This window comes from Etheostoma spectabile, chromosome 17 (assembly GCF_008692095.1).
Source record: "Etheostoma spectabile isolate EspeVRDwgs_2016 chromosome 17, UIUC_Espe_1.0, whole genome shotgun sequence".
Lineage (NCBI taxonomy): Eukaryota > Metazoa > Chordata > Actinopteri > Perciformes > Percidae > Etheostoma > Etheostoma spectabile.
In genome coordinates, this window is record NC_045749.1 from 9003566 (window position 1) to 9018198 (window position 14633).

At 40.0% G+C, this 14633-nt stretch overlaps 2 protein-coding genes across 3 annotated transcripts in view; one reads left to right on the forward strand and one right to left on the reverse strand.

The window, feature by feature from the left end:
* cog2 (component of oligomeric golgi complex 2) overlaps positions 1-8308 on the forward strand; it is an 8325-nt gene extending 17 nt beyond the window's left edge. Inside the window, exons 1-18 of the mRNA XM_032540537.1 lie at positions 1-235; positions 513-674; positions 1032-1097; positions 1190-1270; positions 1575-1678; positions 2028-2136; positions 2371-2550; positions 2667-2791; positions 3084-3210; positions 3344-3483; positions 4425-4486; positions 4576-4727; positions 4870-5055; positions 5205-5277; positions 5543-5685; positions 6732-6871; positions 7098-7281; positions 7579-8308. The exon at positions 1-235 is cut by the window's left edge and continues 17 nt beyond it. Of these exons, the coding sequence (XP_032396428.1) occupies positions 179-235; positions 513-674; positions 1032-1097; positions 1190-1270; positions 1575-1678; positions 2028-2136; positions 2371-2550; positions 2667-2791; positions 3084-3210; positions 3344-3483; positions 4425-4486; positions 4576-4727; positions 4870-5055; positions 5205-5277; positions 5543-5685; positions 6732-6871; positions 7098-7281; positions 7579-7674 (2187 nt within the window). The 5' untranslated portion in view covers positions 1-178 and the 3' untranslated portion in view covers positions 7675-8308. The remainder of the gene's footprint in view (positions 236-512; positions 675-1031; positions 1098-1189; positions 1271-1574; positions 1679-2027; positions 2137-2370; positions 2551-2666; positions 2792-3083; positions 3211-3343; positions 3484-4424; positions 4487-4575; positions 4728-4869; positions 5056-5204; positions 5278-5542; positions 5686-6731; positions 6872-7097; positions 7282-7578) is intronic.
* Positions 3305-13665, reverse strand: agt (angiotensinogen). Of its 2 annotated transcripts, none has more exons than XM_032540540.1 (7): positions 13418-13665; positions 11691-12146; positions 11204-11570; positions 10265-10389; positions 9968-10122; positions 9451-9643; positions 3305-3316 (listed from the first exon to the last, which is right to left on the reverse strand). In XM_032540540.1, the coding sequence occupies exons 2-6, from the start codon at positions 12105-12107 to the stop codon at positions 9478-9480; spliced, it is 1230 nt and encodes a 409-aa protein (XP_032396431.1). In that variant the 5' UTR covers positions 12108-12146; positions 13418-13665; the 3' UTR covers positions 3305-3316; positions 9451-9477. The 2 variants fall into 2 exon arrangements, with proteins under 2 accessions (XP_032396431.1, XP_032396430.1); XM_032540539.1 differs by lacking the exon at positions 3305-3316 and adding an exon at positions 8356-9364 and having other exon boundaries at positions 9487-9643.
* Positions 13666-14633: the final 968 nt, after the last annotated feature.

A 14633-nucleotide genomic window follows, 5' to 3' on the forward strand; every position in this document is an offset into this window, starting at 1 on the left:
ACCTCTTCTTGCCTCTAGAGGGCGCAGCAGCGTGGCTGTAGTGGTCCTCCTCGTTCTTCTTCCTCGTTGGTGCGCTTGCCATGTTTGCGGAAACTCGGTGACAGCAGCAGCTAGCTGGACCTGTACTTTTCCGGACTCTTCTTCATTTGTGTGTTGTAGCTGTGTTTTGTAATCCAACATGAATCTACCAAAGGGACCAGATTCTTTGTGCTTTGACAAGGATGTTTTTATGAAGGTAAGAATCCGTTAAGTTTGTTAACGCGCTAACGATAGATTATAATTATATGCTGTTAAACTAGCTAGCATTAGCTAGCTATGCTCCTGTTTCTTAATTCTGTATGACGTGTTTGTCGTTTTGGTCAGTCAGTTTGTTGTTAAGTCGATTTTCTCTCTTCATTTTCTGTTAGTAATACTAGGTGTCATTGTAAGCATGGCTGCTGCTATATAAGTGGGTCTGACGGTTTCCCTCTGGTCTGACTGATGTTGCTGTCGGTTGTCTCTCTTTCTTGCAGGATGACTTTGACGTTGACCAGTTTGTGTCGGGGTGTCGGAAGCAGGTCCAGCTGGAGGAAATGAGGGAGGACCTGGAGCTCTACTATAAGCTGCTGAAAACGGCCATGGTGGAGCTCATCAACAAGGACTATGCCGACTTTGTTAACCTCTCCACCAACCTGGTCAGTTGTTGTTAATGTGGTTGTGCATTTGTGGACTGGACAGCCAACAGCCAGTAACAGCTTGCAGTCCACAAGAGACAGGGAGGGCATCTAGAAATCCGTGGTTTATTGAGAATATTCTCTTATAATGTCCAAAAAGCAATCTTGACCTTTAATGTAAACTGTCTAGATAAAATCAACTAAGATATCTTCTTAAATGCTCTGGAACCCGACCTCTGAATCGGCAAGTCCTTGCTTTTAGTTGATAGGATCACAGATATATTGGTATTGCTGTGCATTTTCAGCCTCAAAAGTTCAGTAAAGTTAGGTGTGAGAGTAGACAGATTCTAATGTCATACCTCTGCTCACTCGTTTTAGGTGGGAATGGACAAAGCCCTCAATCAGCTATCTGTGCCATTAGGACAGTTACGAGAGGAGGTTATGGTATGTGTTCTAATTAAGTATGCTGTAAACTCATACATACTAATTACTGCCACAGAGGTTTCATGCATGTTCCTTACTCTTATCTGTTGCAGAGTCTGCGGTCCTGTGTGAGTGAGGTGATTCAGGCAATAGACAACCAGCTAACCAAACAGGAAGATCTGCAGAAAAAAAAGGTTTGACTCTTTGTTCAATATTTGATCATAGTTAGTATTAATCATTAACTAAATCTATATCACATTTGTATGATTCGTATGATCACATTTACAATGCTCAGTGACAGTCAAGTATGGCATGTCAATGTCAAATTGTGAATAATAAACTACCAATACAGACGATTTAGGAGTTTTTAAAATTTTTTATAGCAATTCCTAGTTTTCCAGTTTTTTATGTAGAGAGAACGTGCATAGAAGACAGATGTCTACTCTGTGGGATGTTCTCAATGAATTATCATCTTCCTTTTATCATCCCATCCATCAGGTGTGTGTATTGAGACTGATTCAAGTGGTGAGTTCAGTGGAGAAGATTGAGAAGATCCTCCACTCACAGAGCTCCAAGGAATCCAGCTCTCTGGAAATCAGCAGGTGGGAACCTGACGAGCTGGCTTTACTTGATAGACTAAAGCCAGCCACCACATACTGAGTCGAATGTGGGCAGTTTGTTTACCAAGTAATGACAGTTTCAATATTTGCATTTCAACATTCTGCCTAACCAGGTATCACAAACAATAGACAGATTAGATGAGATAGAAAATATCCTGGTCATACATTTGTTATGCATATCTATGTTTATTTTAAAACTGTAGTTTGAAAAGCTATATTTGTATTTTGTCATGTTGAGCACACCAGAAGTTCAAATAGTTTGAGCTTGATTCTGCAGGGATGTAGTATTCAGCTTCTGTGTCTCACTTCATGTCTGTCTGTGTATGTCCAGCCCCTTGGTAGCAGGTCAGATCCTGGAGAGGATTGCTACAGAATTCAACCAGCTGCAGTTCCATGCTGTACAGAGCAAAGGCATGCCCCTACTGGACAAAGTTAGACCTGTAAGTGTTAATGACTCAATCAGTCAGACAGCTGATGAATTAATAATCACTCAGTTAATGAGTTTGTCTGTCTGGCTGCTGTGAGTCCATAAGTCCTGTAATTAATTGACGAAGATAATCAGCTTCTGTGCAGTCCTAAATATCTCTCAATATTTGATCCTAGATGCCACATTGATTTACTTGGAATATACTCAGTTGGAATATTTTCTGATACTTGTTTGTGTTCTCTGGCAGCGTATTGCAGGGATCACCTCCATGCTGCAGCAATCTCTGGAGGGCGTGCTGATCGAGGGTCTGCAAACATCCAATGTGGACATGGTGCGTCACTGCCTGAGGACGTATGCCACCATAGACAAGACTCGAGATGCTGAGGCCCTGGTAGGACAGGTGCTCGTCAAGCCATACATGGACCAGGTAAACAAACCACGCATGTTTTGGTAAACACTTAATCCAGGTGAATTGCTGTTTTTTTGAAGACATTAAATGATAACTTTGATAGAATATCCTCTCATCTTCTTACCTTCTTTTAGGTAATAGTAGCAGAGGTGGTGAAGTCCAGTCCGAATGGTCTCCAGTTGATGTACACTAGATTGTTGGAGTTTGTTCCTCATCACTGTAGACTCCTTAGAGAGGTGACTGGAGGAGCCATATCCAGGTATTGATGTTATTATGGAGCCATTATTCATTCATAGCATGCATAGATCAAGCAACACTTGTCTGCGTTCATCTGTTGGAGCTGTTGCATTTAGCATGTTAACCACACACTATTGATATTTATTTATATTGCATTCATATAATTACCATGCATCATGTACTCAACATATTTGAACACTTGAACAACTCCAACTCCTAAATTGTGCACTTAAATGAATCACTGGTGGAGTAGCAACAAAAGTAGATGATATCATAACATATTTTTTATACGCTGATGTTTCCTCTCTCCTTAGTGACAAAGCTGACGCTGTGCCAGGTTATGATTTTCTGGTGAACTCTGTGTGGCCAGAGATAATCAAAGGGATAGAGGAGAGGTTGGCCTACCTCTTCAACCCTGGAAACCCTGACATATTCTATGAGGTACAGCCAGATTGACACAGTTGCTGTGTGTTTGTTTTTGCTGTTACTAAAGGTTTTTAATCGCATAATGCAGTCGAGATTGAGTAGTTTCACCTGTGTGTTTTTTCTGTTGACTCTTTATCTTCTTTTCTAGCGTTACAGCGCCAGTATGGAGTTTGTGCGAAGGTTTGAGCGTCAGTGCAGCTCGCAGGCCAGTGTGAAGAGACTGAGAGTACACCCATCATATACCAGCTTCCACAACAAATGGAACCTGCCTGTCTACTTTCAGCTACGGTGCGTATTACCTCAATAGGATCTGGTAACAGAGGGAGAGAGCTAGCCTGGCTCTGTCCAGAGGACTGAAGTGCAAAACAACAGTCTGTGGTTTTCCGGGCTTATGTATGCTATTTCTTGGCTGTGACAAGAAGCGCTGGCAGTTTTTTTTTTTTTTTTTGGAAGCGCTTGTGAAATCCCCCTCCCCCGACACCTTTCAGACATCAGATCAGAGGGGCCTGTGTCCATATCTGTAACACTCCGAAAACTGGCAATCCAACATTCCTTATCAGTATCTGCATATTATGTCAAACTATTCTTTTAAGCTAATCGACATTTTGGTTTAGATGACATTCATACATATACACAACCGTACATACATTTTTACTTTTATAGGTGTGTTTTGATCTTAAGTTAGACCTCAGCTTGAAGGAATCTAGTCAGATGTTGGTGAAGGTGGAATTTCTAAACATGTATTTTGAAGAATTGACTGGTCTCACTTTAAGAACTCAATAGAATGCTTTGATTAAAATAGCAGCCTGCCAGCATTTTTTACGGGAAACAGACAAGTTGGCAGACGTCCACAAGTTGAACAATGCCCATTTTGTGTGGAAAATTGCTTATTGGTGTGAGTTTCATGCAGAATGATGACAAGAAGCCAAATGTTAACTGAGGATGTGTGTCAGGGTATTACTAAACATAGCCCATAAACATGACACTGGACTTTGACTGAATGGCCATTGATCTTTTGAAGCAGTAAAGAAGTTGTCCACTGTTTGTCAACCTCCTCCCACCCCCCACAAACACGCACACACTGTAATGGTCATGATCACAGTTCAACTTTTCTGGAAAGTCCACAATTTCCAACGCATACAGTGTTGTTTTATGTCAAGTACATCAGAGCTGATGCCGGAAATAAGCTGACAACACATTGCTTGTTTTTCCCCTCCTTGTGTTTTTAGGTACAAGGAAATAGCAGGAAGTCTAGAGAACGCCATCAGTGATGGACTAGAGGCAGCACCAGGTAGTATATTGTTCTTTATCATGAACACCAGTGTGTACCTAATACTTTACCTGCATTAGCTGTGTATCTCTGTGTCTGCTCATGTCCAGCTGGCAGTGCATACCACCTGCAGGTATCTGAGGTGTTGTGGTCCTGCCTAATGAGATGTTGGTCAGATAAAGTCTACCTGTCACCTCTGGCTCATCGCTTCTGGAAGCTAACACTGCAGCTCTATTCACGATACGCCAAGTTTCTTGACGAGGTACATTTAAATATACCAGAGAGGACTATAATGATTTAAATTTTCTGTTTAAGAGCAGTAATTCCAACAGAGCAGAATGCAAATGAATTGGAATATTGCTGTTGCTTTCTCTCGTTTCTCATCTTGCTTCGTGTCCGTAAAGGTTTTGACAAAGAGTCCAACCCCTGAGGTGGCTAAAGAGCAAACCAGGCCTCTGCCAAGCTCGGCCTCCTCCACTTCCAGCCGAACGTCAATGGATGAGGGCGGCAGTGAGAGTGGGAGTCCAGCCTCCCTGTCCACCAAACAGCTGGTCTACATCGCAGCTGACATTCAAAAGCTGCAGGAGCAGGTACACATACACACCAAGGAAAAACATACACTTTTTTTCTAGACTTAATGGGGTCTTTTACATCATACTAAGTATCTCTTTTTGAGAATTTCATAATGGTTTTCCACTTTATTGTTGCCACATTGACAGCTTGTTTGTCTTTCTCTTAGATATCAGAGGTGTCAGAGATGGTCAGACAGCGGTTAGAAGCCATCGGATTCAAAAATGTTGCTATCGTGGAGGGTAAGCTACCTATTAAAGATTTTCTCTTCCTTTTGCAATGTTTGATACTCTTAACTCTGCAATGTTTTCTCAGGTAATGAGGATTTTATTTGCTGTGGTCTTATTTTTTTGAAGAATATGCCATCCAATCCCTGACAGGCGATTGAGCATGACTCACTTAATATAATCCACATGGCCTTCCTTGCTCACTGTCCCCTGGTTAATCACCAGGGCTTTAGCACTGTGTGTGTACTTTTGCATTTATTAGCACTCTCTTCTATGTCAGATGCTCTAACAGACTCCAAGGCTTGTCTGTCAAGTAGCGTTCCCACTCTGAACACCAGGATGACCCAGCATCTGACAGAACGCAGTTGCCGCTTTCTGAAGAGTGCCTCCGAGGTTCCACGGCTCTACCGCAGGACTAATAAGGTCAGCGAAGCAGCAAGCGTACATGTTTACTCTGATGTCCTTATATAATATTCTCCCATAACATAACTTGGAGGGAACATTGGGAGCACTGTTTGCATGATTTAGACAAGGTAAATGCAGGGCAAATGCACTTGGAACTCAGTAGTGGCATATCCATTTTTTTTTTTTTTACTGATGGAAATACTATAATTAAAGGTCAGACTGTGACGTTTTGAAATGCATTAACTGGCCAGATATTAATGAAACTGGAACTCTGATTCATTATGTATGTGTTATACATGAATGGCATTTGATTTTAACATTCTTAGTAGCTCTAACACAGAAAACTAATGAACGAAATAACTTTTTTTTAATTATAAGGCTGGGCACACCTTTTAAGAGATTTCTTGTAAGTGAAGCACATCATTGAGCTTAAATTTATAACTGACCTTGGAAATGTCACTTTTGATAAAATGACTTAGCCCACTTACTGGACTTACTTTCCAGTTTGTTAAACTTGTACTAATAATTTTTTCCGTCAAACATGCTCATTCTTTTATTCATTCCTCCACTCACTTAGCATACAGCACAGAGATGCACTGATAACCATTTAAAAGGATGTCCTGATCAAGTTTTATTGCCTGAATGTCATTAAGTCCTTAAATTACCTATAATACCAAATATATAATACTAAATATCTGCTGATACTGAATCTCATTCTTTATTCATGTTTTCCTGCTCAATAGAGTTGCACAGGTGACACTTTACACAATTTCGATATTACTAACAATTGCATGGCACCACATTAAGAAAATGTACCCCAAAACACAGTTTTTTGACAATAGTTTAATAGACAGGAATATAAGTGGTGGAGCTGTTGTCACAGAAGGTGTTGGTTAGGTTGTCAACCGCCTCTCCCAATCCTCAACATGAACAAAGTGTTCTAAATTCAGAAATCCTTAACACAAGCAAGAATTGGAATGCGTGTCTTTACTACCAACGTGTTTGTAAAACTAAAAACTAAAAACCTTGCTATCTGTAAAACATTTGACTTCCTCCCTGAGCAGGATCTGCCAGTGCGTGCATCCGCCTACATGGACAATGCCTTACGCCCGTTACATCAGTTACTGACCGACTCAACGGGGTTGGTCACCCCCATTACAGCACAAGAGTGGCTGCGAGTTGCACTGTCTGACTGCACACAGAGGTGAGCTAACACACCTGCACAACACAAATAGACCCAGATACAGTACCAGTGTTGAAGAATAGAAAGTTTTGCCTGTGCCTATGATGTTTACCGAATGTGCTTTTCCTTTTAATATAATTGAAAGACTATTTCTTTCTGAAAATTGTATTTCTTTTATAAATCTTTCCAGTGGCAACTGACAAAGTTTGTGTTTCCTACTTTAATTTTCCATCTTTCTTGTGTCCAGGTACTATGAGACCATATCAGAGGTGCTGAGCTCAGTGAGAAAGATGGAGGAGAGTCTGAAGCGATTAAAACAAGCCAGAAAAGGTGCGAGCACGACTACCACGGCAGGAGCAAACAGTGGACCTTCAGACGACAGCAAGATCCGACTGCAATTGGCACTGGATGTGGAATACCTTGGGGAACAGGTAAGTGGCGTTTGACGAGGGTAGACACGTGTGGTGATATATTTGAACATGTGACAAATAATGCACATTCCTCTGCCAATAATATATACTGTGTGTGTGTGTGTGTGTGTGTGTGTGTGTGTGTGTCTGTGTCTGTGTCTGTGTCTGTGTGTGTGTGTGTGTGTCTGTGTGTCTGTGTGTGTGTGTGTGTGTATACACCATATACAGTATACTGCTACTATGTTCTGTTAGAAACTTCAGTGTCATCTGAAATACTTTTGCTGATTCTCTCTTATACTGTACTATTACGTGTCTCAGATCCAGAAGATGGGTCTTCAGCCAAGTGACATCTCCATGTTCTCCACTCTGATGGACCTGGTAAGAGAGGCCCGAGAGCTCGCTGAACACACCTAGTAAAAAGTGGACTCCATAGTAAGTGAAACCTATTAACATGCTGCTTTGCCTAAAGACTTGTGAAGGAATAAAACACATTTGTACCAATCCGGGCCATAGTCATGGTCTGGTAGCAGTTGATGATGTTTAGACCATGAAGAATGTAACAAGAACTGACACTACTGAAATTCCTTTGCTCAAAAACATCTTCATCTAAGGCAGACTTTAAAGTCACATTGCACAAACATTTCAACAACAGGAAACTGCCAGAGTTGCGTCTGATCAAACTGTAGAGAAACTACTGTCTGTAGGTGAGCCTGGATCATTATTGGTTCTGCTGTAAATAAAAGGGACTGCATGGTACTATGTTCATGAAGTTTTTCACAAAATGATTGATGCTGATGAGATGCAGTGCTCTACGGAAAATTACTGCGTTGATCATTATATGTGGGGCTACATTTTACAAGAGTCTCAAATCTAAGTGAAGAGAGAATGTCAAACAAACAATATTCATCTAATTTCTGATATTTGGTAAAGGATTCATCTCAAATAAAGAAGTATGTAAGTGTATAACATGTACATTTTTGTAAAAATCAAAGTTGTATAATATAATTACCATAATTAACTTGGGGATACAATAAAGAACTTTGAATACAGGGTTGATTTTCTCGTGTTGTAATAGATCAGTTTGCACTGCATACATTTTTTTCCCTCAGGACTAACAATAAATGCTACATATTGATGAACCACAAATATTCATAAATCAAACTCAAACTTGGGTGTTTGAAAACTGAACATTTGGCTTTAAATAACTGGTTTTAGATTTTTGTTTTTTTGGGCATGACAAGCAAGAAGCTGCTGTGCTGTCACCATTCAGTGAAACTAATATGCCTAATTCCGTGTTATTTCACACATGAATTCTGTTTTCCATGTGTTTTAGATGTAATAGAATGCTGCTAATACAATGACCACATTTGCAACCTGACATAATACCTTTCTTACAGTTTTTATGATTTGCAGATGGCTCCATTATTAAAATACAGACAGGTTTTGTAACAGGAAGTGTATAGTTTAATATCTGCTCAACATTCAGTATTCACTAAATTGTATTAGGCGGTGATATCATTTGAATGAATACTCATTTGAAGCATTGAAATGTTAATGACTATCTGAAACCCTGATGGAAATCAATGACATCAATCTGAAACAAAAATAGACTCTTAGTTACAATATACAACATATTAGTTACTGTACCTACTCTACTGAAAAAATACTGTACAGCACTCTGCTATAATACATTTTACAGAAATAAAACAAATTATGATTTTTAACAGGATGCTTGAAAACATCTTAAACTAACAGCTTTTTATAAATACACAGGGATCGCCAGTCCTCTCAGTGGTGAAAGATAACACTGTCAAATATCGATAGATCCTTCTTGAGCCGGCATGTTCTTCGTTCCTCATGAAATGTATTTGGGCATTATTTCAGCTAGAAAACTCAGGTATGATCAAAATGAAAGTACTATATTACTTTACAGTGTAGGATTTGTGATCTTGCCCAACATAAGGATGGCGTTAAAATCTCCCTCTATGACAGAAAAGAAGAACGGCCGGTTGATTGACAGTTTCACAGGGATGCCCTCTTCCTGGGTCTTGTTCTGAGGTTCTGCTCCTTCCTCTGACATCTCAAACAACACCTTGTTGACCGCCTGAGAGGAAACAGAGAGAGAGAGAGAGAGAGAGCAGTTAATGATGCACACATGAAGTGAGTGTTTTAAACAAAACAAAACAAAACAAAAAAAATGGTAAGGTCAACACTGATTTAGGTCACCTTATCTATAGTGAAGGGTTTGATGTTGCTGAGTTGACTGAACTCAGCCTGGGAGCCCAACAGCTTGGCCTCAATTTCTGGATCCATGTTGGTCAGCAGGTCACGCAGATTAATCACAGAAGACATTGAAAACTTTGGGAGGGACAGCTCCAACAGACTGGTTGGATGCACAGAATGGGAGACAGAATTTAAGTTTGAAAATGACAAAACTAAAATGGGACTGTAACTAACTTTTTCTGCCCTTAAATCCTATAGCCCCATTTACTCAACATACACATACATTTGAACAGAAATACATATCATTGGCTAATGAAAATAATGTAACTGAACATGAACAGGAATTTAAATTGATGGGCACATAACGTGACCAAAAAGGACCAAAGATGCTTCTGAATGTTTGGTCCATCAGCTTGTGCTATTGTAAAGGACACCAAGCATCGGAGGTGATACTTCTGTAGGTCTGGATTTAAACAATACTCACCCCTCCTGGAGGCTCTGGTGCCAGCCAGACATCACATCAGTGCGCGTAGTGAGTTTAGATTCAATATCCTGGAGGCTGGCCCCTTCATGAGGCAGGACCAACAACATGTAGGACCGTTTGCTCAGAGACAGCTTCACAACTGTACACCGCCGTACCTTCATGGTGACAAAAGAAAAAAATATCACAGATGAGTCCTCACCTGAGTACATTTCATAGTTTACAGCTGCAAATATGTGGGGAACAGAAATAGCCAACAAATATAGACACATAACCAACATTTCCTAAACTAAGATTTACCTTATCATTCAGGTAGTAGTACTGACCCGTGTGGGTCATCAGTGGAGCCATTACTGTTGTCATTTCATCCACATGAAACTCCTGCAGGGAGGTCCTTTCTGGTTGAAAAGCCGTCCTCCAGTTGCCTAAACAGACACAACCAAAGAACAAAACAAGGTACTGCAAAGTGTGGCAGTAGTTGGCAGAACTCTGAACATTATTCTCTCTCTCTCTCTCTCTCTCTCTCTCTCTCTCTCTCTCTCTCTCTCTCTCTCTCTCTCTCTCTCTCTCTCTCTCTCTCTCTCTCTCTCTCTCTCTCTCTCTCTCTCTCTCTCTCTTTCTCTCTGTGTGAAATTACTGATTTCAGTTTGGCACATCAGCATTTAGGTCAACTGCACAAATGTTTGACTGGCACATGTATACCATGTGGATGTGGTTTTCAAACTTTGTTCAATAATGTAAGCTCTTTGAAATATTTTTTTCAGGCAAGTACCCCCTTAACAGCACAAAACATTTTTGGTAGTAAAAAAGGCCTATATAAAGAGATACAACGCTGTGCCTGTTTAGGCTAAACAACAACCTTGTAATTGAAAAACATTTCAATGCTAGTCTATATGTCAAATATTTAGAATCCATCACTAAATTTATTTTTTATTATAGTATAATTGTTTTAGGAATTATGCATAAAGACATTTCCGATAGTACCCCTGTACTAGTACTTGTTAAAACGTGTTGTATTGTAAATGTACTGAGAAGTTAATTCAAACATAATAAATGGTACCATCTTCATTTAATATTATCATCCTGGCATTGTGATAAAGATTTAAATCTTAAAATGTGGTATCTATTCTCATTCCTAAAATACAAAGTCAGTTTTGATTTTAAATTATGAAACTCAATGTGTGTATCCTGTCAAATCAATTTATCAGAAGTTTAAACAAAATAGAAAAAGAGACAGACCTTGGAAGTTGAAGGAAGAAACGAACAGAAGGTCGCTGCTGGAGTTCAGCTCTTTAAAGATGCCCTTCACCCTCCCGTCTGATGTCTTCTCCACAAAGCTGTTCACCAGCTGCTCAGCCTCTTGAGGTTTGGAGAAGTCCACCCCGCGGATAAATGATGTGTCAGAGAAGTCCTGTGTGCCTTGAATAAAGTCCTCGGACAGCTGAGCGTCCTGGCGAGTGAAGGTCCAGACCTGGGTTGTGATTTCATCTTTTGCCCCATCATCTACCAGAGAGTTAATGCCTTGCAGCGTCTTGAGAACCTTGTGTCCGTCCATTAAGGACACACAGTCCTCTCGATCGGTGTCACTGCTCAGGCCCAGTAGAAGCTGGAAAGAAAGGAATGAATAGGGAAAGATGAACTTCTTTGAATAAATGTACAAGAAATTTCTCATTCAAAATAGTAAAGGATTCTTTTTTTCTCTACAATAAGAAAACAAAACAAAGACCTGGAACGAGCTAGCTGTCTTCTTGGAGGCCCCCAGGTAGAAGGTGACGAGGGATCCAATGGTGTTGACCGGAGAGAGGAGGGTGTTAGTGCTGTGCTGCTTGCTGCTGACAGCCTGGTACATCCTCAGGCCCAGAGAGTTCAACAGCTCTGCCAGGACTGCCGTCCTTTCTGAAATATTCTGCCTCTGTGTGTCCACTTTCAAGAGGTCTCTACTGTCTGGTGTCAGGATTTCAATATCAAGAGGGGCCACAGAAAGCGTCTTCAGAGGCTTGGACGTCTGGATCTGCAGGGTCTCGCAGCTGACATTCTCAGCAGCAAATAGATGGAAGGGGTGGACGTAGACGCGGTTAGCTTGGCTTCCTGTGAGGTAGCAGCAGAGTAGGAGGGCTACGAGAGGTGACCGCAGTATCTGCATTTTACCTTGTTGTTGGTTGTCACCTTAAAACAATTTCTTCTGTGGAGGGAGACAGATGTATTTAGTTTACAATGAATCACCTTGAGTGTATCAAGCCATCAGCATGCCTCTTGATTCTTAGTAAGCACTAAATATTGGGTGGCTTGTGAATGCTAAATCACTATTAGTGTGGCTTAAAAGGATTGGCTGGCAGGAACATTGGGCATAGAGCGGCATGACAGTGATGAATTGATTGCTCTTTGTACGTCCTCTCTCCTGCTGGTCAGTGAATGAGAGCAGGCATTACCCTCTGCAACAGAAGTTGCATATATAATGAAGATGCATCTACTTGCTTCTGTTTGTGAATTTGTATGTGTTCACTGACTCAAATAAATTGGATGATTCATTTGGATATTGTTGTTTGTTTGTTTGGATTCTGTTAAAGCAGCTTTTAGATTGGAGACACAAATCAAACATAATTGTCACCATGTATTAAGACAAAAGGGTTCACAGCGATTGGAAAATATTATACTTGTTGGCAAATTCGGCTGCATTTATGTTGTAATAACTGTACAAACATCATCTAAAATAAATGAATAGAAATAAGTTACAAAACCGACTTGTACGCACATGAAGTGTATAATTTAAAAAAATAACCAACAAGTTCATTGATAGTTCATTTCCCATTTTCTCATTGAAATGTTGTTGCTGGAGCTCCCTAATGAATGCAGAGTAAAAAGCTTTTTAGTACTGCAGCTGAAAATAAGTTGAACTGACAACCTTCTCACCTTCATGAAAACTTCTTATTCTGTGAAGGACAGTAACTAGGGTGAATGCTTGTGCAAAAATAGGACTTTATCCTTTGAGATGAACGTGCAGAAATGTGGACTGATGGACTGTTGGAGGAGGTGAGCAAACACTAGATTTTCCCCTATTTGGAATTGTATCCCAGGGCATGGCCTTGGTCTCTTATCAATAAAACTGGTGCACTCCAATGTACACAACCAATCAATCTGTGTACCTCATGACTTGATGAGGTCAAAAACATGCGTGAATCATTATCACTGATGTTTTGTGTCAATTTTTAATTTGATTCATCATAACCTTGTCTTTAAGTATCAAGTTTACAAAAAATAGTTGTACTGTTTATTTTTATGAAGTAGATAACCCTCAAATTAAAAAAAGAGACACAGATTGACACATTTGAGACATTTAGAACATTGTTTTTTTGGTTTTAAAGAACATAAATTAATTCCATTCCCCCAAATTTCTGAATATTGTCCGCACAATCAAAAGGCAATTACTGAGATCATGTCAAAGTTTGCTCTTACCGTGTGTGTCTGCTGCTGCTGAGTGAGGTGCTGGCTCTTCAGCTCCCTCAATTTAACCTGGGCAGCGATGCTCCCACCCTGGTTACTGATTAACCAAAGCAGCATTGAGTCAGGGGCTCTGCTGTCATGACTTAAACCCCGCTTTGTACTGACGTGCTACTGCTAAAGATAAAAAGGTCTGAACAGAAAGAGACCACCCAATGTCCCCTCTACATGTTGACTTTAGGTGAATGATGCCAGCACATACTGGAGGGGGTGAAAAGGAGAGCCAATTTCCACAAAGGACGAGTGGGAAGCAGAGGGACAGCCAGGCTTGTTTGTGTTTGAGAGTGACTCACAGATATGTCACCGTACCGTGGAGATGTTTATCAAGGAAGAGTGCTCTTGATTAATCATACATGTTCTTTGAAATTTGCTCAACCTTGGGGTCAAACAAGTATCAAGTAAACAAGTTTCAAACCAGAATCAGTTAAATCTATACAAGCCAAAAAGAGCGAGTGTCATGTTGTATAATTATTTTGACATTGTGGTTCCTATGTAACTGATGTTATCTTGTCGTCATCTCTTTATATGTTCTGATATAATGCACTATTCACAATTTAAATTATTTTATTCCATGTCATTAGTGCAAATGTACTCTTTACTATGAATGTACAATAACACTCAAACCATGTAAACTGATATCATGAGGAATATTGTAGACATCCCTGCTTTCAACAGGCTTTCAAAAGCCAGAACTAATAAAATGTGTTTTAGATTCAAATGTATAGGATTAAACAATGCAATGTCTCATCCTCAATTTTAGATTTAGAGAGATAACAAATTCAAGGCTTACTTAAAAAAGTGCAAATGTTCTGTGTAGGCAAAAAAACAAGCCTATTAAGCCATGAGGAGCTCGCATTTAACTTTAAAGGACAACATCCATGACCTCAATGAGGAAAATCCTTCACACGCACCTGATTCAACAGGACAGGGTACACTCACTTTTCTCATCAGAAAGAGAAACATCATGCTATGTTAAGGGTTTTACAACCACCCTGGTTTTTATCTTTTATAAACATTATTACAGTAATAAAAACTGATAACGGGAAGTTAAGAGTCTGTACAGTAAACTGAATGACTTTTTGTAATGCTGACAGTCACTCATCTAACTCGTAACAATGTACAATTAAGAAGCAACATTCATGTGTCTTTTTTTGGTCTCTTATCAACAAAT

Bases quoted from the DNA above. Each gene is read 5' to 3' on its own strand.
- agt (XM_032540539.1), bottom strand. From the start codon at position 12,107: ATGCAGATACTGCGGTCACCTCTCGTAGCCCTCCTACTCTGCTGCTAC. The intron at 11,571-11,690 runs GTCTTTGTTTTG...CTTTCTTTCCAG, and splicing joins AGACAGCTAGCTCGTTCCAG to CTTCTACTGGGCCTGAGCAG. The intron at 9,644-9,967 runs GTGAGTATTGTT...GCATCCAACCAG, and splicing joins CACCAGAGCCTCCAGGAGGG to TCTGTTGGAGCTGTCCCTCC.